General features: G+C 40.1%; 5 protein-coding genes across 5 annotated transcripts; 2 read left to right on the forward strand and 3 right to left on the reverse strand.

Moving 5' to 3' along the window:
- Nucleotides 1-2,629: 2,629 nt before the first annotated feature.
- On the reverse strand, nucleotides 2,630-4,136 carry folr (folate receptor; the record flags this gene model as incomplete). The annotated part of the gene is made up of 4 exons (XM_083886927.1): nucleotides 2,630-2,901; nucleotides 3,350-3,485; nucleotides 3,667-3,855; nucleotides 4,008-4,136. 4 exons carry the CDS (start codon nucleotides 4,134-4,136, stop codon nucleotides 2,630-2,632), a joined length of 726 nt encoding a protein of 241 aa, XP_083743053.1.
- Nucleotides 4,137-6,685: 2,549 nt separating this feature from the next.
- Nucleotides 6,686-8,468, forward strand: anapc15 (anaphase promoting complex subunit 15; the record flags this gene model as incomplete). Its single annotated transcript, XM_083887090.1, has 4 exons — nucleotides 6,686-6,805; nucleotides 7,109-7,168; nucleotides 7,439-7,579; nucleotides 7,728-8,468. The coding sequence occupies 4 exons, from the start codon at nucleotides 6,686-6,688 to the stop codon at nucleotides 7,773-7,775; spliced, it is 369 nt and encodes a 122-aa protein (XP_083743216.1). The 3' UTR covers nucleotides 7,776-8,468.
- A 675-nt stretch (nucleotides 8,469-9,143) lies between these two features.
- On the reverse strand, nucleotides 9,144-10,485 carry tomt (transmembrane O-methyltransferase; the record flags this gene model as incomplete). Its single annotated transcript, XM_083886631.1, has 4 exons — nucleotides 9,144-9,341; nucleotides 9,647-9,769; nucleotides 9,900-10,096; nucleotides 10,224-10,485. 4 exons carry the CDS (start codon nucleotides 10,483-10,485, stop codon nucleotides 9,144-9,146), a joined length of 780 nt encoding a protein of 259 aa, XP_083742757.1.
- Nucleotides 10,486-13,045: 2,560 nt separating this feature from the next.
- Nucleotides 13,046-15,077, reverse strand: sfrp2l (secreted frizzled-related protein 2 like; the record flags this gene model as incomplete). Its single annotated transcript, XM_083886154.1, has 3 exons — nucleotides 14,402-15,077; nucleotides 13,594-13,670; nucleotides 13,046-13,461 (listed from the first exon to the last, which is right to left on the reverse strand). The coding sequence occupies exons 1-3, from the start codon at nucleotides 14,932-14,934 to the stop codon at nucleotides 13,046-13,048; spliced, it is 1,026 nt and encodes a 341-aa protein (XP_083742280.1). The 5' UTR covers nucleotides 14,935-15,077.
- Nucleotides 15,078-17,190: 2,113 nt separating this feature from the next.
- On the forward strand, nucleotides 17,191-22,498 carry lamtor1 (late endosomal/lysosomal adaptor, MAPK and MTOR activator 1). Its single transcript, XM_083887358.1, has 5 exons — nucleotides 17,191-17,394; nucleotides 18,775-18,914; nucleotides 19,023-19,100; nucleotides 20,253-20,376; nucleotides 20,664-22,498. Exons 1-5 carry the CDS (start codon nucleotides 17,356-17,358, stop codon nucleotides 20,754-20,756), a joined length of 474 nt encoding a protein of 157 aa, XP_083743484.1. The 5' UTR covers nucleotides 17,191-17,355; the 3' UTR covers nucleotides 20,757-22,498.
- Nucleotides 22,499-22,648: the final 150 nt, after the last annotated feature.

The following is a 22,648-nucleotide window of genomic DNA, read 5'->3' on the forward strand; positions in this document are numbered from 1 at the left end:
AAGAATAGTGAAACGCTTTCATTCGTTCGTTGCGCAGTAGCCTAAATTTCACAATATCACAACAAAAATATTTGCCACGTTGGTTTATTACTTTTTCATTGCTTTTTACTATTGCTATTGAATAATGTGTCACAATACAACTTTTTCCATCACTGTAATTGAGTTTTTTTGTATTTTTCCCAGTACTCACTCTTATTGGCACTGCTTGTATGGGCATTTGACATACATGGGTTTAAGTGACTTGAAAGCTTTAGGTAGGTTTACACCATTAAGAGTTACCTGGGAGTTTGTAGCAAATTAAAATACAATTTTCACCAATATGGATAAAAGGCTAAAGTACTAAAATATATTTCAGGTCCTGAAACATTGATATAAAATAACCCATTAACTGTTTGTTTTATTTCCCCTCCCCTCTTGTAGTATTATGGCTCCAATGGCAGCCACAAAGGAGGCACCACTGCAGTAATCCCTCAACACAAGCAGCAACAACCCAGTTATGTAAGTAATTTCTTTCCCAGACCACACACACACACACAGGTTTGTGGAGATATTCTTTTTAGGACACTGTATTGACTTCTGTAACATTTGGACAGCCTAAACGAAGCGTTATCACTAACCTTAACCTAACCACAATTCAAATCTTAGCACGTAAACTTATCCACCTCCTCAGAAATAAGGTTCTGCCTCATTTGGACCAGGTTTAGGTCTCCATGAGCGCTACTGAGGTCCAAAAGAGGTAACAAAAACAGACACAAAGTCATAGACATAACACATAACCGAGCCCCTGACCCTAACTTAAACCATCACAACCAACGCCCAACCCTAAAACATCACCTAATCCTAATTCTAAAACTAAATCTTAACCATCAAAGGTCTTTTAATGTTGTGAGAACCTGTCCTCGCTCCTTAACATGTCCTCACAAAGATAGGTTTAAATCAAAATTTGTGCCTATGTACACACAGGCACACACACACACACACACACACACACACACACACACACACACACACACACACACACACACACACACACACACACACACACACACACACACACACACACACACACACACACACACACACACACACACACACAGAGTGTGGTGCCATAGCCAGAAACAGAAATAGCTCTGGGATGGCTGCTGTCCCTGTGGCTATTAATACTCTGCTTTTCTGAGGTCATTGACAACACACACCACCCTGCCCAACTCTCCCTCACTTTAACTTAACCTCTTTTCTCTCTTTTGCCATGTATGTGTATGTATGTGTGGGTAATTACGCCACAATTTATGTTTCAGACCTTTTTTGTGGCCGACTAGTGGAAAAGAAAACACAGTAAAGAGTGGCTTAAGTCAGAATAAAGCACAGGGACCTACAAAGTGGGCTGGTTGTTTCCTGTGGTTTGCCAGTGCTGCCCCTACACCTGGAGTGTGTGTGTGTGTGTGTGTGTGGGGGGGTGTTTACAAGAAGCAAAATATGATTTTTTTTTCCAAGCCGTCTCACCATAAAAAACTTTTTTGAATAAAAACAACAACTTACTAACAACAAGGCAATAAAGGCCGTTGCACACCGAAAAATGTATTTAATTTGTGTCTGATAGTGAGGTGCAATAAAAGTTATAGGTTCTCAGGCTCAGACTGGTTTGAAATGTACAGTCAACTGCATTATGACAAATGAATGTGATTGTGATGCACCTCTCTGCATATGAGTTGAATGTGTGAAGATGAAAAAAGAAATGGAAATTATGTGCTGGGGTTCAGAGCTAAACGTGCAATCTTGAATGATACACGGGTGTCTTCATGAAGGGTATGATTGTGAGCTACTTCTTAGAAGGGAAACATGAAGATACTGTTGGCTGCGTCAGTTATGACTTGAAAAGAATAATCCTCTCAGGCCTTGATTATGAAATTGAACAGTGCAGAAGAAAATGTATTATATGTATTATACTCTTTATCTTTGTGCAGCCAACATCCTCTATCGTCAGCCCAACTGAAAAACCTGTGAGAACACATTCACACGTGGCATTGACACGCACACACACACACACACACATAGGAAACCCATAATTACCAAGCAGGAGAGCCCAATGCTCAGGCCCTGTGCTGAGAAACAGAGAGAACGGCAGATCCTGGGTCAGTTTTGAAGGCGTATATTGTTAAGATGATCCATAGTCTGCACTGAAGAGAAATGTCATCCCAGAGATCTACAGTAATACAATGTATGGCATGTCCTCTCATGCTTTGTCTGTACACAAGTTTAAGATGTCTCGATTGTGACTATGTTTATACCTGTGTGCATGGAATATATCTTGTTTTTTTCTTTCTTTTTCTCTTTCTGTTTTTAATCAGATGAAGGAGAGCTGCTTTGTTTTTTCTTCAGTTTGAAATTTGAACCCATTACACACACAAATGATCACACCAGGATGACTGGACACAGCGTAAGGATAAGAACAAGATAGGGAGAAATTAAAGAGAGCTATAAATCTCAAAGATAATAAACCGTATGCAGATTAAATCTTGCCAGACAAGGACAGAAAAAAAAACAAATCAACAGAGACAGAGAGAGTATTTTAAATAAGTTTTATTGAGACCGCTAAGGACACATATGATATCATGTGAAGAATAGCATATTAGGACGTTGCCACAGACACAGATGCAAAAGCCAGGAAAAGTAGCACTGTAACGGCAAAACTCTGGTGTTGCTGTGCGTTGTTATAGTACTCGGCTACTTTCCTGTTGGGGTTTGGCCCAGTGAACCAGAGCTGCATGCAGCGGCCTGAGGTTTTGGAGAGGCTGGTGTACTGGTAGGAGTTGGACCAAATTTGTTCACACATGGACTTGGGTGTGGGGTAAATTTCGGTCCACTTTCTGCACTTGCTTTGATCAGGGCATTTATTTATACCTGTATGGAATAAGGAAATACATTTGTAATTTGTAAATTGAACTGTCTTTTCAACATATAATGATGCATTTATGTCTATGTGCATAACTAACCGTTTCATATGGAGTGTGACATATCATCATGTATATATGTTGTTTATAGTAGCCTTAGTTTACACATTTTTGTTCTTCGAAACTTTTAAATACTGCTAAGACATTAAAACTTTTTTTCATCCAGAAGATGAAAAGCAGACACAAACTGCAGATTAAAGCCAAAACAAATTTGCATTACTTATCGGCATTCGGCTGCACTGGTTTCTAAAATCTGGCATTGGCCATATAAAAACCCTCATCAGTTGACCCCCGATTTTAATGTATGTGCAAAGGTGTGTGAATTAAACTAACTAAATTAAAGAAAAGTGTGAGCAAATCTCTGTTTTGTGTGCATATGAGTGGTGTTTTGTGTTCACCTGAGCTCCAGTCCCATCCCTTGTGCCAGTCACTCTTGCAGGTGACGTCTTCTTTGCAGTCTTCCCACCAGCTGTGGCAGTCCTCCATACACAGAGGCACATCTACGATCCGCTCCTTGCGCCAGCTTTGAACCACCTGATCCACAAATGAATACTTTGTCATTTTAGAGGACAGTTGCAATACTATGACATGTAGATGAGGGATAAAGATGTGTACAAATGACACAAATTACACCCCAAGTCCTGTCGTGTTCTCACACTGCCATCTAGTGTTGCAAGTGCGCACATACAAGAGAGTACAAATGTATACTACACACTTGTTGTATCCAGGGTCCCAAGTGAGGTGAGCACTCATAGAAGCAAGTGTCCTGGACGAAGTGATTCTTGCACTTGTCGCTCATAGGACCACAATGATCCCAGTTGAAATTGTACAGGTAAGAGTTATCTTCGTGGGCCTCTGCGCTGGTGTTGGCTGTGCAGCATGCATTGTCACGCCAGGGAGTACACTGGAGAGGAAGAGCAAAGAGGGGTCACTTGATGCTGTTGAGATGAAATGAGATGCAGAAACATGGTCGGAAACCTGCAAGGAAGGGGGAAAACCCCCTCTTACGTATATTACTGTAGCAAAATAACATTTGATTTGCTCTGACAAAATCACCTGTCCATAAAGTTTTCCCTCAGGGCCAGGCTCTACTTTGTGGTGTTTGGCATCCATACACATGTTGAGTTTATCTAGAGACAGTGCGCCACTGGAGACGACAAGCAGCAAGGAAAGTTTGACCCACATGGCTCTGTGGAAAAGAGGCATCAACATACATCACTCTGAATTTCTGAATAAACAAGTATAGGGATGACAGACAATGCCACATGGTGATAAATTCAAATGTGGACCAAGAAACCCATGAGTGTTCTACTCTGATTTTTCTTTTCTTTTTTAAGAAAGGTTTTTTCAAAGATGATTGCTCATTTTTGCCATTTTCATGTCGTGTGGTGTTCTTTTTCTATATTCTTGTGTATATGTTGTGTTTGGCCAGACTCCTGAATTTTAATTTTCATAACTTTAGTGTTTAGTGCTAGGTAACAGGCATCAGTTGTTAACAAGGACCCAGACATACACTGTAAATATAATACAGATACTGGCCTGTTAAACAGTTCCTAAATGTGGTGCAAAACTTCTGGATATGACATTCAGAGAACTCACACCTGCCACAAATGTGTCATTTTCCTTTCAAAGAAAAAAAACTGAAACTGAAATTTGAGTTGCAACAACTCAGTCATTCTCAACACTCAGTCATTATTACAGACAATGAGGCACAATGTCTGATGTAATAATACACACTGTTACATAACTCTGTAAATCCAATGGAAAATTGAAATGTCGCAAATGTATTCAGACTATATTTGTATGTGAATGTTTTCAGCTAAAGATGCTAAATCTTTGTGGCAATGGATGGAGATTTAAGAGCATTTAATGCAGCCTATAAAAGCAGCTAGAACAATGAGTCGGAGAGTAAAGAATCTTTCTGTCTCTATCATTGTTATAGGGAAAATAAAAATCACAATATATCATTATACATACCAATAATTTAATCATACAGGGGAAAATGTTCAAAATTGTAAACAGTACTTTATTCAATTTTCCCTACTAAAAATTTACAAGATCAGGAAATGAAGAAATAATTTACTGATTCACTTTACCTTGTTAGATTGTTCAATAATTTCTTCCTGATGACTGCAAAGATTTTCCCACAAGTTAACGTCTCCAGTCACCTTTTACACACTAGACAAGACTAAACAAGATTTAGAAGGAACGCATCTGTTCTTATATTTGTGCGTGTGTGTGTGTGTGACGAGCACCTAACTGAAAATAAGGTTGCAAGTTTCCAAAGTCCAAAGTCTGACTTGCAAGTGTGTGTGTGTGATTAAGTGAGAAAGTTAGTGTGTGTCTGTGTTATAATCACGGTTGTGAATTATATCTCATTGCGAGGAGGGTTTGTCTTATCTCAAGGTTTTCCTCCTCCTACACAGACACACACACACACACACACACACACACACAAACATGCACACAAAGCATATGGCAGTGTGACCTGAAAGAGTTGTATTATGGCAATTAAGTTGAGTTGCAGTCTCCTGACTTCACTAAAACTGAAATTACTCAACATTATTCATGTGAGTTGTTACATTTTGGGAATGTGCAAGCATTCCTTCCAGTACAGTTTATGAATAATTGTGATACTCTATGCATATGTGAAAGGTAATTCTGAATTCTGAGTGACTTATCAATAATTCATTTCAGTGAGTATTAAAATAAGGGTTGTGCAGTTCTATAATATGTCCATAATAGTTAGTCCACCTCTTGTAATGGGCTTTAAATAGGGCACTTTCCATACACTGTGACACAATAGACTACTACTTTTTAAATGTTGGGGAATTAAATGTGGAAACGGGCGTATTGTTTATATTGGTCTTTTAAGCAGAAGTCATTTTGACACAACACATGGTTGTAAAACTAAAATATGAATAATGATGTGCATGCTGACCTCCTATCACAAGGCCAAGTGTGAGACACTCCAAATGAATAGTACTTATTCTATGATGACATGTGGAAAAGGCCTTCATTCACACTTTCTTTGGATGGGAACACAGTTCCGGATTCAGGAATTTTGTTTTATGTTGGGTTTTTTTCCTTTGTAAATAACAGTTAACCTTGTGAGATAGGAGAAGTGCAGTGAATATTGACCCCGAGGGAAACTGAGTGGCCTTGACAGAGGTTTGCTCACTGTGCTTTCTTTAGTTTATATAAAAAAAGGTTGTTTTGTTAATATGTTGTCAAATTTATGAAACAAAATGCATCTGGAATTATTTGACATCAATAAAATATTGCGTATTTCAAATTTTCCGGTGGCTTAACTCCCGCTTAAGCGGAACTCTTGCAAAGTGACTGGAAGAGAGGACTCTTTTAAGAGAACACCAGCGACTTCCGGTTAAATTTGTTTTGAATTTTGGGAAACCTGCATCGTGAAATCGGCAGGTATTTATGCTAAAACTCACTTACATTTTAAATAGCAAGTAATTATGTGTCACTTTTTACACAATACTATTAATAGATGTGACATTGTTTGACATATGAAGACTTTAATTCCTAGGCGCTACCTTTACTTATCGTGTGAAATACAAAAAGACGAATACGAGACTAATGGACACATTACTGTTCCGATGGTTATCGCTTTGTTGCTCGGCTAAAGCCGCTATATACATATACCCCCTAGCCCGTTCACTACAAACACACTTTCTGAATAAAACTATGGCTGTTGTCGTCCCTGTGTGACAGATATGTCCACGCTGTTCCCCTCGCTCTTCCCCCGGATAACTGAGACCCTGTGGTTCAACTTGGACCGACCCTGCGTGGATGAGACCGAGCTGCACCAGCAGGAACAGCAGCACCAAACCTGGGTAAATAAACAACAACAACAACATCCTTGCTGAAACATTCACACACATTGTGCTAACAAAGACTGATACTGATACTGGACTGACTGATTAAGTTTTTTGGGCAGCTGATTGGTATCTAACAGGTAAAAACGTCATGTGGTGATATTACAACCAACGTGAAAATATAACACAAAAATAAAGACGTGTTCTCAAAGTTGTGATATTTGTGACCAGATTGTGGACAAAGCTTTGTCCAGAATCTGGTCACAAATATCATATGCCAGAATCAACCAGGCTCTCATGTCGCTCTTTTTCTTCTGTCAGTTGCAGAGCATTGCAGAAAAGGACAACAACTTGATGCCAATTGGAAAACCTATTTTTGAGGTACTGCGTGTTCATAGACCGTAACATGTATTGCATTAATGGCCTCCAGATCTCGAAGTACAGCTCTAACAGTTTACTCACTGCTGTATTAAATAACTCTGTTTACAATATTAATAAGTAGTAAAGTAAAAGCTGCAAGTTGTTGCACCTCATGTCATAAGACTGACTCACTCCTGCATGATATTGTATTTGGCCATTTAGATGCCTTTCAAATAAGCAGCCAGGGTTTTGTTTGTGTTTTTCAAGTATTACTCTTTTTGCTGGGCTCAGGCAGGATACGAAGAGGAGGACGAGGAAGATGACGAGGATGAGGAGGACAGTGAGGAAGATTCTGAAGATGAAGAAGACATGCAGGACATGGATGAGATGAATGACTACAATGAGTCTCCTGATGATGGCGAGATCAACGAGGTGCTTTAATATATGATTTGTGTAATCATTTTTAACATGAAGAGCACGTAATTCACTTAAATGACTTTGAGTATTGTTTTCTTTTAATTTCTCTCAACAGAGAAATAACACTAACAGTCCCTAATCTGGATCTGTTTGTGTCTGTCAGGTGGACATGGAGGGAGCAGAGCAAGACCAAGATCAATGGATGATTTAAGACAAAAGACAATTTTAGTTTCCATCAAGCTCTCTGGTGCTGGATACCTGAATATGACTGCTGCTCCTTGGGCCATAATATTCTTCAGATAGATGTTGAGTAAATCCAGTAGAAGTGTCTCCTGGCAAGCAGCAGTCACTGAAATGCTATGGATGTCACTGGACATTGGTGTGAGCTTCACTTTTATAAGATCCTGTAAAATTAGGACATGGCTGTACAATATGTTAAAGTCACGGTGTACATGTCATGTTTTGTTTTTTTGAGGCCAACTGTGGTGCTGGTAAATACATGTCGCCTTTCAGGTGAGTCACAGCAGTTACACATTTTTGTGTTTTACAGGAAATGTTAGAAAACACACATAAAAATGTTGTTTTATTACCAGTCAGGCACACAACCGCTCACTGACATCATTTCATTGACCTGACATTTCAACTTTGACCGCACATCTTCAGTCATGTGTCACTTTCCAACCTTCCAAACAGCTGATTGAGCACACACTGCAGTGCAGTCAGCTAAATAATTTTTTACTAATAAAGGACACTGACAAACCTTCACCACAAAGTCCATTTCTGTCTCACAGCTTATGGACTTTCTAACAAGTTGAAATCATAGTGTTTTTGTTAAAAACATTCATTAACAATTTGAACTGAAATACTAATACACACACACACAGCGGCCATCCAAGTTGTCTCATGTTTTTCTCAAAATGTATTGTTTACATGGTGTTGATTGTACAGAAAATGATAAGAGGCCTTGACTGTTTTTTATTAAAGTAACTTATTTTGATGAAATTACGATGTGACTTTGTTTTCTACAGTTTAGTGTGTAACCACGTAACAAAGTGTAACGTGGTATACTTATGTGGAGTCTTATGAGAGAGATTTTGTGTTGTAAAGTGTAAGATTTCTGCGCTGCTGCTCGAGAGTTCATAGGTGAACATTTACTGTCAGGTGAGATTTTAACAGGTAATACATTTCCCCATTTAAACCAGTCCATGCAGTATGTTTTATGGATTTAGAGAAATTAACATTTATTTTTTCCACTGAGGATTTGCTTTTATTATTTGATAGCTGACAGAAGATCACGTTAGGAGTAGTCATAAGTGACAAAGATCCCTGCGTTCTTGTTTTTTTAACCCAGGAGAGGGCGCTGCAAGCGAGGTGAGTTTTTTTTTTATTCATTATTTAACCAGTCTGGAAAAAAGATGCTCCAGTTTTTCATGAGAGGATCGTTTTTAAGGATTTACATTTATCCGTATCATCCCATTTATTAACAAAAAAACACAGGGTTTACAATCATCACATCATTCCTTTCCTCTACAAAATGTGTATCTGACTAACAATGTGTGGTATTTCTGTCTGGATGATCTTATTTGATTCCCTGGTACACCAGCTCGGCCATCCCATCCCTGATGCCTTTGCTGTACTCCAGTGTAGCCCGGTGGATTTTCCACTCATATAAGCCGCTTTTACGAATGTGTCTGAGGAACTTTGGAGCGCCAGGAAACAGCACGTTGTCCGCCACTATCATAGAACCTTTCCCCAGCAGACCAGAGCCCTCCAGCATCTGCAGCACACACAGAGGCACAACCATGAGCAAGTTGACCAGGTATGCAAAGGAACACAACTATAACTCACTGTTATGGTTGGCTAAGTGTAGTTTATATATGTATAAAGTAAAGAAGAAAGTTGAGCTGGACTCACTTTAGAGTCAGTCAAATGCAGGAATATACATCGCTTTATTGTCAAATGTGAGTTGTTTTTTTGCAACTCTGGGTTTGTGCATCTGCAGGTGGTTCACACACAAGCTCAACCCAGACTCTTCCAGTCATTTCCCTATATACAACCTTTCAAATGATTTATTATGGCTACCTGCAGATCAGGGCAGTAGGATTTCTTCCAGTGGTCCATGAAGACAAAATCCAGTCTATCCAAACCGTAGTCAGACCGCAGCTTAGGGATCACCTCATCAGAAGGATTCACAATGAGCTCCACCTTAAGAACATAGTATGTGTGATTATCTCAGTGATATGGTCATTTCATTTCTGTATCCAATTTATGAAATGAAAGGGCTCCAAATTGTTGATAAAGTTTTTAAATTCTTTAAATATTTCTGCTGCCTCACCGTGTCATCATCAAACCCCGCCAGGCGGATGATTTTCTCTGCTATGACAGCGTTCCTCTGGTCCATCTCAACACTGTAGAGCCTGGCACCAAGGGGCAGATTACGGGCTATTCGCACTGTGCTATAGCCACAGTGGGCACCCAGTTCCAGCACTGTCAAGGGACTCTGCTCTATCAGCAGCCGGTCCAGGATCTTCCCTACAAACAATGGGGCCAGACACGAAAAACACACATACTGTGCATCAAAATGTGTTGAGGGATAGAGATTCTCAAGTCATGTTTTTGATAAACAAACAACTTTGTATTCTGTTAATTGTCTCATTACCCTTTTTAGGCCCAATGTTACTGATGAACTCCACCTTGCTGCACCAAACATCAAAGGCTTCCAAGATGCTGTCAGGGTCTCCAGGCGTGGCGTGAGTGAGAACATACTGGAAGACGCGTTCCTCTCGACTTAGACCAGTGACGCAGTCCCTCCATGTCCTGATCAGGATGGCCCGATAGAACAGCACAAAGTAGTAACGGTATCTGATGATCAGTGTCAGCAGGAGGGGGAGAAAGGCCAAGGCAATAGCAGGAGACGGCATCCTTGCTCATACAGAGAGAAACACATACACACACAGAACTGTCACCATCAGGTTGGTGACACAGATCTGCAAGAACAAAAACGATTTCTTCCCTATAGCTATAAGCCCTGAATGCTTGCCTCTTTCACTTTATTTTCCAAACAGTTCAACTTGAGCTGTCCCTCATTTCTAATACTGTCTAATCCTGGTCACTCCCAAAGAGTCTTCAGCTCTGCCACCTCCACCTCCTGTCTTTTAGACAGTGGCATTGTCTCTAAGCCATACATCATAGCAGGTCTCACTGCCATCTAGAAGACCTTCCCTTTCACTTTTGCTGCTATCCTTCTGTCACACATCACCTCCACCCACTCCACCCTGCCTGCACTCTCTTCTTCACCACCCTTGTCCATTGTCTTGGATGGTTGACCCCAGCTGTTTAAACTCAAACCTCTTGTCTCACTGTCACTCACACACAGGAATTATGTCTCCATTGCAGACCTCCACCTCTCCAGGCTCTCTTCCATCCTCTCTTCTCACCTACAGATTACAATGTCATCTTCAAACAACGTAGTCCATGGAGACTCCTTCATGACTTCATCTGTCAGCTTGTCCATCACCATTGAAAACAAGAAGGGGCTCAGAGCTGATCCCTGATGTGATCCCACCTTCGCCTTGAACCCATCTGTCACTCCAACCACACACTGTCCTCACACATGTCCTGCACCACCCTCACACACATCTCTGCCACTCCTGACTCCTGATAATACCAGTGATACTCTCCTTCTGATCTTCTCTATACTTCTCCATCAAAGCAAAAATCACATCTGTGGTACTATTTCCTACAATGACAATAGAGCGTATTCTATTACAGTATATTCTATTTCTGTAAATATGCAATCGTGATGACTTCATATTCAAAAGGAGATAAATAACAAAGTCATATGACTCGACACCTAAATATTTGATGGGATAAAATATCTAGGAATAGGTTATTTCAGATAATTAACAAGCAAAGAAATAATAAATATACATCAATGTATGTAATATATTGTCTTAGACGTTAGTACAAAACTTAAATTGAAACGTTATCACACGCGCTATCTGAATATTCAAATATGCCAGATGAGGCAGTGGAAAGCGACCATCTCGTTCACCAGACATTTGATACGTCACCATTTCTTTAGTGGTTTCTACTCCACAGGTTTTCTGCTACATAGAACATATGCTACATCAAATGATAAGTTTCTCTTGCTGCTCCCTGACAAATAGACTAACTCACCTGCTTTGTAGAATGTTAGATGGGAGCAGAGGAGAAGCTGTACCGAGGACAACGAAGATGAAGGTGACACTTCAGTTGAGACGAAGGCAGAAAGACAAAGGTGTGTGTGTGTGCCTGCGAGAAGGTAAGAGGACTGGGTGTATAAATAATTTATGTGTCACGTGCATGTCACTATATGTCCTGTAATTATTTTCAATCAAAAGCTGTTGGAACTGGTGTCAGTGTTCACTTATTATTGATTTTTTAAATTATTTTTTTGTCATTTTAAGTTAAGACACACAGCTTCCAATCCATGGTAAAAGAGCAACATGGAAAATAAAAAAGAGCAGAGAGTGAAACAAGAGAGAAAGGCAGCCATTTGACACAGACATTTGATATATCAAGTTAACAGGTGAGTGTCTGTGTGTGGCTGTACGGCGTCTAGTTTCACTGAGTCATGATAGAAAGAAAGCTACAAATGCAAATAAAGAGTTAATTTATGGAATATTGTCTAATATAACCCAATACAGTATAAGTGTTACTGTCCATCAAAGCTTATTAAATAAAATCAAGCCACATAAGTAAAACATATGGTTCTGGTTTATGTTCCTGTTTTGTTTTTTCCCAGTGCTTCTCTTTAGAGGTGTTTTTAGATTTAAGTATCTCAAGATATTAATCAAGTAAAAGAGTAAAAGAAAAAAGAACATGTGTATAAAAGTATTCAAACGCCATTACAACACAGGTAGTACAGAATAGGAGATTTTTTATCTTGACAGAAACTACCTTGGTTCATCCCAAATATGCAAAAATAGAAAATATGATGGAATCTGTCTGATACCAAAAAACATTTAGTTTCTTCCATATACACAAATGTACACAAAATACAATAAAAAAATCGCATTAAAATTGCATGCTCTGTGTAGATGTAACCTTTGTTGAAAAGCGATTGTGAGATATTAAGAACTACAGTGAAGTTTACAAAGGTAAACAAAAATGATGCTTTCTTATTCTCTGAGGGAATACTGACATGGCAAATAACACAACATATACAGTATATAGTAGCTCTCAAGATTTGATCTGGTGCTTTGATCTGACATTTAGCATCATAGTCAGATGTAATCGACATTCATTCATAAAGAAAGCGGCACATACATAGATTTATAGATGTGCAGTTACACATAACTCACCTTTAAACTCTAAATTGTCTCTAATAAAGTGATTTATTCAGTATTATCTCCTGATGTCCTCTTTGGTAAATACTAGGGTACATGATGTTGATGTCACACAAGACCCCACACTGTCAATGAGGAAGTAACTGCATGTCTACAGCTCTGGACAAGGCTGTCTAAGGAGAGCTCTGATGAACTTCTTCAGTTCTTTGTCCTCTCGGGTCCACCTCACCAGCCGAGTCAGCACCAGCCTTCCCTCTTCAGCCTGAGCCAGAGCCAGGTACCATCCGCCCTGAAACCCAATCCTCTCCTTCCCTCCTTTAGCTTGTCCTCTGTCCACCTCCTCCTCCTCGAGCTCCCCGTCTTTGTTTGCAACTGCAGAATCTAAACCAGGACAAGTACAGATGCCTCCTTCTTGCAACCACAAAGCACTGTGTGCCATCGCACCTCCGATCCCTTCGGCCCTCTCAGCACCTCCCCCGGCCCACCTCAGGATGCGGCTGCGGGCCGTAGGCACCAGCTGACGGTCCCCTCCCACTGTCGACACACTGCCCAGACGCATCTTAAATGCTGTGACAAAGACGACAGGAGACAAAGATCTGCGGTGTCATTTCACACACGCGCACTGTAAAACAAACTCTGGCTCTGCGATGAGTGTGTACTCTGGGTTTTATTTCGTAATCTACGTGTGTGTAATCTCACCGTAAGGACTGTGGCAGAAGCTTTCCTGGATGTCAGTCTGTCCTTCAGCAGACAGACTGCAGGCATCACAAATAATGCTCCCTGAGGAATGGAGAAGCGACAGAGACAGAGAGATTACAGAAAAAACACCGAACTGTAGCCTTTGTGCAGAAAGTCCAGGAGCGATACATGCAAAAGCCATCCATCAAGTTGCTATCAAATAATGATCAAATAATGATAGAATAGCATTGGTTGTCCTGTACTAATAGTTGTACAGTGCATGCAGGCATAATCATGTATTGGTGCTGTGTAAATCTGGAGATTAATTAGTTATTTAAATGAAACATTTAAGAGATTAACAACAGATTAACATCTGAAGTTGACAAAACACTTAGGCACCAAGCAAATGAGCTCAGTTCAACTTTTTGTGTAAAAGTGGCCTTGTATACATATCTGTTTGGTAGTTTCCTGTGAAAGCACTTAAGTAAGTACTGGATAAACTTTGATCATTCCATCAACTTCAGTTTTATGCAAAAGCAAAAGACCCTTCACCCAAATCTTATTATTCTATTTTGTGTTTTCTTGTACAGATCATATACAGTGTGTGTGTGTGTGTGTGTACACCATGAATGAAGAGTTCTATCTATCTATCTATCTATCTATCTATCTATCTATCTATCTATCTATCTATCTATCTATCTATCTATCTATCTATCTATCTATCTATCTATCTATCTATCTATCTATCTATCTATTAATAATCAATACATTTGTTTATCATAGCACAACGTCAGCAAAGTAAAAAGAGACGGGTCCAGAGCTACTGTACTGACCTTTCAGTGCCTCCTCGTGCTTCACCTCCTCCGCCGTTAGCCCCTCCTGTTCTCCGGTTGCCGGGATACAGAGCTCGGTCCCGCGCGGGAACCGGCTGCAGTTAAACATCTCGGGCCACGGGAACCCAAACGCGCTCATCACAGGCACGCACCCGTCCCGCACAGCCTCGCACAGGCTCCTGCAGGGGCTGAGCGGCCCGCTGAGCTCCGGCAGACACACCGGGGCGAACAGCGAGCACAGGAACTTTTTCGTGTCCCGGTGGCAGAGTTTGGAGATGAGCGGCAGCCAGGCCGCCGACTGCTGCTGAGCCTCCCGCAGAGAGTCGTGGCCCAGCAGGTTCGGGATCCGCATGAGCTTGTAGCCGATCCCGTGGCACAGAGACAGCGTGCTGGGGATTGGTTTACACACCGAGCGGACCGAAGAGCTGAACCCGAGCGACGGCGGGCCGAGCTGCGCAGGAACCACGGAGTCAGAGGCACAGGAAGCTCCGAGCACTGCAACGAAGCCGAGCAGCGAAGATACACGCATTGTTGCTTTTGCAAGAACGATTAAACACACACACTCGCACACACACCCAGAAGTGAAGTGAGGTGAAGTCTGCTGCTGCACCGCTGCTCTGTCTGGACTTGACCGGCCTGAAGGAGTGTAAACAAAGAGGTGTGTGGAGGAAACGGGGGTAAATGAGAGGCGAGGCGCCTCCCAGTCATCATTATCCTCCCACCGCATCAGACTGGCGTCTATACGTTCACACTCATGTGTCAGCAGCATGGCAAACGTTTTAACTAAAGCCAGTCTGTGTTACTTCATATTTGTATTACAATTCATTTCTAAATAAAAATTAAGATACCCACAATGACATTATTCCCATGTCTAAAATTAGAACCATCAAAACTTACCCTCCTTAGGACAAATGACATCACATTTTCTATTCAGGTGTATGGGGTTTGTCATTTTGGATATCACATCTTTAATTGTAAAGTATGCACAAAGTAAATATCCAAATTTCACTTTTTTTAAATCCACTTTTTACATTTTTTTTTTAAAGATAAAGTTGTTCTAGGATTTTTGTTTTGGATACAGGATTCATTCAATTACCAGTGATTTTATCCAAATGTACAGGAGGAAAGTTTTTGTCATAATGACATGACAAAATAAAGGAATATATTTTAATTACACCCAGTTTTCTGGAGTTTGTTTTGTTTTAGTGAACAAAATATGAAGTGCCCCCCCCCCCCCCCCCCCCCAGGCTAATACACAGGAGAATTTAACAACCTTTTGTGCTGACAGACAAGACACTACAATACAAAACATAAAGAAACAAGATGTGTTCTGTCTGCGTTGCTGGAAGGCACTTAATGCAAAAATGAACAACAACTAGTTAATACATGAACAGGCAATGAAGTCTGGAATATTGCATGGAGAAAACAAGGTGAAATATCAGAGCCCTATGTCAGCTGTGACCCTCATGTGGATGATAAAGTGGTAGAAGATGGATGGATGTATAATTTTTTCAATATTTTCTTTTATATAATTACAAAACACTAATGTTTAATAAGTGTGCTAAGATTCAAATAACATTCATACTAACATACACTTGCATTCATACTAAATCCAATCATTATACTCTATATAATGATTTGATTTGACTCTATACTATACTATTAATAATTGCAATCTATGTGACCAATTTAAACAATAGAAGAGTAAGGTTGTGCATAATATAACGTTTCAGACTTTCTGCAACACTGAATATTAGTTTGACTATATGCATATGCTCTCTGGGAATGACTGAACTAAACTGTTGCATTGTATAATTGTGTTTGACAGGAAAATGAAGGTTTAGAGTGTATGATTTCCTTAGCCAATGGAATGAGAATACTGTTAAATAAACATTTACTGTCAGAATACTGGAAATAAAGTCTTACTGTAGCTCATGCGTGGATTGTTGGGAAAGATGTGTGCTGTACCCTGTTATCACACTCAGCCAGAGGGTGTCAGAGACCCTTTCATCTTTGCCAAAGCAGACATCTGCACCTACAAGCCCCGTCCTGCTTCTTTCTCCTGTGGCTGTGACATTTATTTTGATCAGTCAAATAAATCTACAGCAGTACAAACTCAGACACAGATTGCATGTGATCTAGTACTTGAAATGTTCCCTTTGTCAGAAAAAGAAGGATATAAATCGATGGCTAGTTGGCTACACTGGTGGATATTCTACTTACCTATACACTTATTACTAAACATTACTAAACCTACTCACTGGTCCTTCAAGAGTACATGCAGCGCACACTCAAATACTTTTGAAAAAGCTCAGTTTGTACTTTTTACTCTTTTCAACCAAATATAAACATTACCATTCACAATGGGTCAGAAACAATTTGGAAATTATTGTATTTTTTTGACTTTTGCTTCACCCACACAATTCATTTAACATCCACAGAGTTATATATATATACATTTATACAGGCAAGTGTACATGTCTTTCTTTGGAGCTGAGGATCAATCCACAATTTAAAATATATGTATAAAATTTTTACAGATCTGACCAAAGGCAGAAAGATACAGTGGTGTGTGTAGAAAAATAACATAAATCTAGATATCTTTAGATATATTTAAATATCTAAATAGTGTTGAGATTAAGTTATTTGGACATTTCTGGAGTTAAAGATTGCTCATTTACTGCAGTCCATCACGTGACGTAGGCTACGCAGTTGACGTACTTGGCCGCCTCTCGAACGCCGGAAGTAGTCGCTGGCTTGTTGCACTGGCTCTACTGTCATGTGATAGCTCGTCTGCTGTTGACAGCGGCTCCTTCCTCTCGGATGAAGCTGAAATAAGTCCGCGTAGAGAAGGAAAGTTTTATGTTTTTCGTGGAGGAGGAAACACGGCTCGTTTGTGACAGAGACCAGGGAAGCTGCGGTTGTGTAGCTTCGACCATCGGACGCTGCCATGGGTTGCTGTTGCAGCAACGAGGGCGAGCCCACAGAGGTAGCTGTTAGCTGCTGGTGGCTAAAAGTGTCTAGATAAATACCAGACAGGTTTTTAAAAACAAAACAAAAAGCAACCTGTGTAATATACTTTATTAATTGAGTATGTTTCATACATGAAAGAGTGTTTTAGAAAAACGTTATCGACATTCACACGGTGTTGTTGTTTCGTAGTTTTAAGTTATATTAGCCTATATTGACCAGCTCTAGCTAACTAGCCTTAGCCTTCGAGTAAGGCCTGGTCCAAAGCTGATGTGCCCAGTTGATCCTTAGATGATAAATGATCATAGTTTACATATTGTATACAGTTATACATCTGTATGTTGACGAGAAAGTCGTACATGTTGCACTTTATGTACAGGTCAGCAAAACATGGTAATGAGGCTAAACCTTGGAAACGGATAGTTTAAAACAACTAAGAAAGGATTGAGTTACAATTAATTTAAAAGATACTTAGTTGTGACATTAGGAGGCATGGTGACAAATGTTTCTGTTCCTGGCACCATGTTGTATTTTCTCTCAAGATCCCAAGCTATTTTTAGTTTACGGAAATAAGTCGGTTGCTAAAAAGTTTTCCTCATGCCACTTTGTCTTCTGTCTTACATTTTATGTCTGTTGGTCTGAAAACAACAACAATTCCGTTTAAAGATGAAGACCAGATAGCCTCAGCTAGAACATATATCTTAATTAAATCAGTGTGACCTAATGAAGAAGGAATAGTTGTAGCTGTTTTCAGGTGTAGGTCAGTATACATACAGCTTAGAGAATGAATAACTTGCTTTAGGACACTTGGACCCTGTTCAGACTTGGTATTTACCTCCATCCCGAGAGATTCAGTAACAAGTGGATGATCACAATACTTTGTCAGATGTGACAAAAAATTTTCCTCAAGATACATTAAAGATGGCTTCCGCAGCGTATGCCCTCTGACCTGCCGTCTCTCGCAGCAGACATAGATTTATTTACAGCCACGTATTTTCTTTCTAATTGTTTAAATTGTATTTCATGTTTCAGCTGTGTCAGCAGTGCTTTGATTTACTCAGCTCCTCGTGACAATTGTCACAGACACACCAAAACTCAGTCACAATGACAGCAGACATATCTGGACTGTTAAACTCATAAAATATTTCAGGAGATGTTAATACCAGGTCTTAATGGGTCGTTAGATGTTTATTTTTGAGAGGAAGGAATGAGCTCAACCAGGAATTGAAATGTCGTAGGACGCAATTATTCAATTATTTAATTATTATTATAATGGCGTTCCTTTTCAATATATTTGATAGTTTCACAGTAACTGCAGCAAACTGTTATGAGCAGTAACAGTCCTCGTTTATTGTATATTTGTATTCTCACTAACCTGTTGGCTGATTCTCATTGTAAGCCGCTGATCCCCCACACCATACCACACCCCAACCCTGTCAGTAAACCCCCAAATGGGACCGACTGGATCACTACCAACGTCCCCTCAGCAAGGACAGATGAACAAGCCCTCCTCACGTCCATCCTCCACAAGACAGCACAGTAAGGCACTTGTGCAACCGCAGACAATCAGATTCATATGTTCTGTGACTGTAAAGCAGTAAATAATTTATTCCTTAAATAAACTTGCTATTATTCTTTTCTTATCAGAAACATCATAGATGTCTCAGCAGCTGACTCTGTCATGATGGAGCAGCATGAATACATGGACAAAGCTCGGCAATACAGGTAGGTGTGGGCGAAGTTGTATCAATCAATAAATCAATCTTTATTTATATAGCCCACAGTTTACAAAACATAGTTTGTCTCATGGGACTTCACAGGGTTGGTAACAACCTCTGTCCTTAGACCTTCGACCAGGGTAAGGAAAAACTACCAGGGAAAAAAACCCTTATAACAGGGAAAAGGGTAGAAACCTTAGGGAGAACCACAGGTGAGGGATCCACTCCCTGGACGGACAGATGTGCAGTAGATGTTACCCAAAACATACAATACATAATGACAAGAATAAAAAGTGAAAAAGTCTTTAATTTCCAGGGTCCATCTTGATCACTGGGTTTGTCACAGCCTGTAGTGAATGCTGTTGTGGTCAGAGACTTGAAGATGACGGAGTCCTCCTTCCTGTCCTGACCTCATGTTGTTCACTGGTGTCAGCAGAACTGTAAGAGATAAAAATCAGTTAGAGATGTGCTACATGTGGATTTATGTGCTACATCTCATGGGGGTACATCGGGTAAGTGGTGAGGGATGAAAAATCGAGGACGGGGTAGTAGTTGTTGTGGGAGGATGTTGCACTTCTGCACTTTTTTTGTTTTGCTTTCTGTGTGTGGGACCTTTGGTATCGCTATGACATGAATATGAAAGTGTCCTTTCAGTTGTGCGCTTGTTAAATCATGGCTTAAAATGTAAACGTTTTTACTGTGAGCCGCCCATGATGCTTTTAGAATTGAGTGTAATTTCAGTAGCATCTCAGTAAATTTAAGACAATGTGTGACATGCAATCTATTTTTTATTTTTTTTATATTTTTTATTTTATTTAATTGTGACATGCAATTTAAACTAATGAGATGTTTCGGTATACACGTGTACAGGTTGGTATGTAAATCTGTTGCAGATGGGAAGTGTGAAATTGTGTAATTCTGTACCATAAACCATTTCCTCTAGTGTCACACTAAACATCCAATGTAGTGACACTTAGTGGCAGTCTGATAACACAGCAGCTGTGTTTATACAAGAATATTAGTCCAGAGTAATCTACGAGTTGGAAGAGATGCAGTGATGTGTTATGGGCGAACTGTGTTTAATCTCGAAACTGCACGCCACTTTGTGGCAATGCAACAGCCCCAGTAAACTTCTGCTTTTTAATTTTTTTGTTTTCAGTACAAAGCTGGCGGTGTTGAGCAACAGTCTGCCTCAGAAGAAAGCTCTCATTCTACCCTCCCTCACTAGCCAGCCCCACCAAGTGCTTGCGAGTGACCTGGTGCCATACTCGGATGTTCAGCAGGTAATCATACTATTTGCATATATGGAGGATGTTTTTGGCATATCTTTTCAGAGCCTGTTGTGTTGCTTTTTGATGCGTGTTACTTCCTCGTTGGCTGCATTTATCTTCAGAGACGGAAAGGGTATCCAACACATGGAGTAATGTTGTGTGGTATTTCCCTGTGTGTGGGTGTGGCCAAATGTGTGGCCAAAAATAGATCTTAGTGACATCTAATGCCTTTCTGTTGTTACTTACTGTATTTGTTTTTCTAATATTCAAATGGAGTTTGTCTTCATTTTTCCCCACAGGTGGCCAAGATAGCAGCTTATGCTTACAGTGCAATCTCTCAAATCAAAGTGGATGCGAAAGAAGAACTGGTGGTGCAGTTTGCCATTCCTTGATTCTGCGATTCTGGCCTGCATATTACTCCTTCCATCCCGCTCGCTCTGTGTCACTCCTGCACCCTCACCATTTTTATTAAAACATCTCTGTCCTTCTGCTTTTCTTTTTTAGCTACGCCTCTAACAAAGACAGACACGATGTTAGGATTGCACACTATGGCTATCCATTATTGTATTTAATTATGGCTCAATGACATTGTGTGTAATGGAAGAATGTCCACTGTAGATAGGCCACTGGGGTGTGATCTCGTATTTACAACAAGGCCTCTTCAGTATGTTATGTGTGGAGCTGAGGCTTTGTCAGAACCAGCTGCGGACAAATCATAGTTCATCTTTCTTCTTTAATGTTTTTAAAGAACTGTCTGGGTGTCTTTATTTTGCTCGTTTCTCTTGCCTGTACTAAGGCAAGCAAAGCTAGCTGTACACCCCTGACTGGTATCCAGAGGCATGGAAGAATGTACTGTGTATTCAACCTGGACAGAGCTGCTGGAAGTTTGGCACAAAGCATTGGCTCCTGCTGTCTATACTCGTATACAGTCTGAAATAGAACAAGAGAAATGATTTATCTCTGTGGCGTGTTAATGACGGAGTGCACAGCAAGAAATATACATACATACATCTGAGCCAAAGCACTTTCTGTTAAGGTCAAGATGTCATTTTAAATTAGCAGGTCATAATGGTGTAGTCCTGATGTATCTGCTTATCAAACAGAAATCTGGTGTCATTCTGCATCAACATGGAACCGTAAACAAACCTGTCCTGAGTAATTCTGTTGACCTTTCACTTTTACCTCACAGTAATGTTTATAAGAAAAACTAAGCAGTTTGGTTTGGTAAATTGTAATACAGTGTGTCATCTGTTGTTGAGGGGCCTGCCCACGGCTGGTGTTCTGTGGTGGGTGAGGATGTAAACACAAGCAGGGTGGGTGCCGACAGGGCCCATTAATGACACGGGGGATCAGGAAAGGATTAAGACTTCTTCTGTTCAAGTTTTTACAAACAATTAGTCCTCTGCTGTTTTCTAATTTAAAAAAAATGATTTGGCAAAGTCGGTCAAAGACCTACACATGTAACAGCGGCAGAAGCATACAGAGATAAAGTGTGTGTGTGTGTGTGTGTGTGTGTGTGAGAGTAAGGGGGCTGCAGGGAGAGATGGTGTGTTTTCTTGCCTTCTTTGTACAGAATTCTTTCATTGAATTTAATAACGGAAGTTGAGCGTGTACAAAGTTCCTCTTTTTTGTAGACAGTTAATGGTCAGGATTGGCTGAGGTCTTGTGGTCATTAAAACATTTTTATGTAACACAAGAACACTTTTAAAGCCTGCCAAGCTTTTTTTTTTGCTGCCGATTGAATTGTTCCTATTAATAAACTAACCATTGTAGCAGCGCGGGGGAGCTTTAACAATCTATGTATCACAGCAGATAAAATGATCCAAAACCTTTCCGTGATTATTTATTTGTGTTTTAAAACGTGTTTTGCTCATGACTATACGTGTGGGCAGAGAGCATGGTGAGCCGCTCTGAAGCCTTTAAAGGGATGATCTGCAAGGCTGTGACTATTTCAACCATGCAGTTAATTAGAGATTTTTTTTGTTTCGCAAGGGGTTCATCACATTTTTTTTGTTTTTTTTCAGGTTTGTCACTGAAATGTGTAATACTACCTGAAATGTTTGTAATATCTTAGGATAGTACCAACAAGATTTTGGTTTTTGTTTTAAGTTTGGGGGGGTTAATTAATTCAATAAAGACTTTCAACATGAAGACCTGTAATATTTTGTCTGTATGAACATCCATACAGTACAGTTATTCACAGTCACAGACAATAACTGGTGGTTTTTATTATGTCATGATGAGGCTCATGTGTCTGTAGAGTGTCAGTTAATATTTTTAATGT

This window comes from Microchirus variegatus (genome assembly GCF_963457635.1).
Source record: "Microchirus variegatus genome assembly, chromosome: 3".
Lineage (NCBI taxonomy): Eukaryota > Metazoa > Chordata > Actinopteri > Pleuronectiformes > Soleidae > Microchirus > Microchirus variegatus.

Bases quoted from the DNA above. Each gene is read 5' to 3' on its own strand.
- lamtor1 (XM_083887358.1), top strand. From the start codon at position 17,356: ATGGGTTGCTGTTGCAGCAACGAGGGCGAGCCCACAGAG. The intron at 17,395-18,774 runs GTAGCTGTTAGC...TCTCATTGTAAG, and splicing joins ACGAGGGCGAGCCCACAGAG to CCGCTGATCCCCCACACCAT. The intron at 20,377-20,663 runs GTAATCATACTA...TTTTCCCCACAG, and splicing joins CATACTCGGATGTTCAGCAG to GTGGCCAAGATAGCAGCTTA.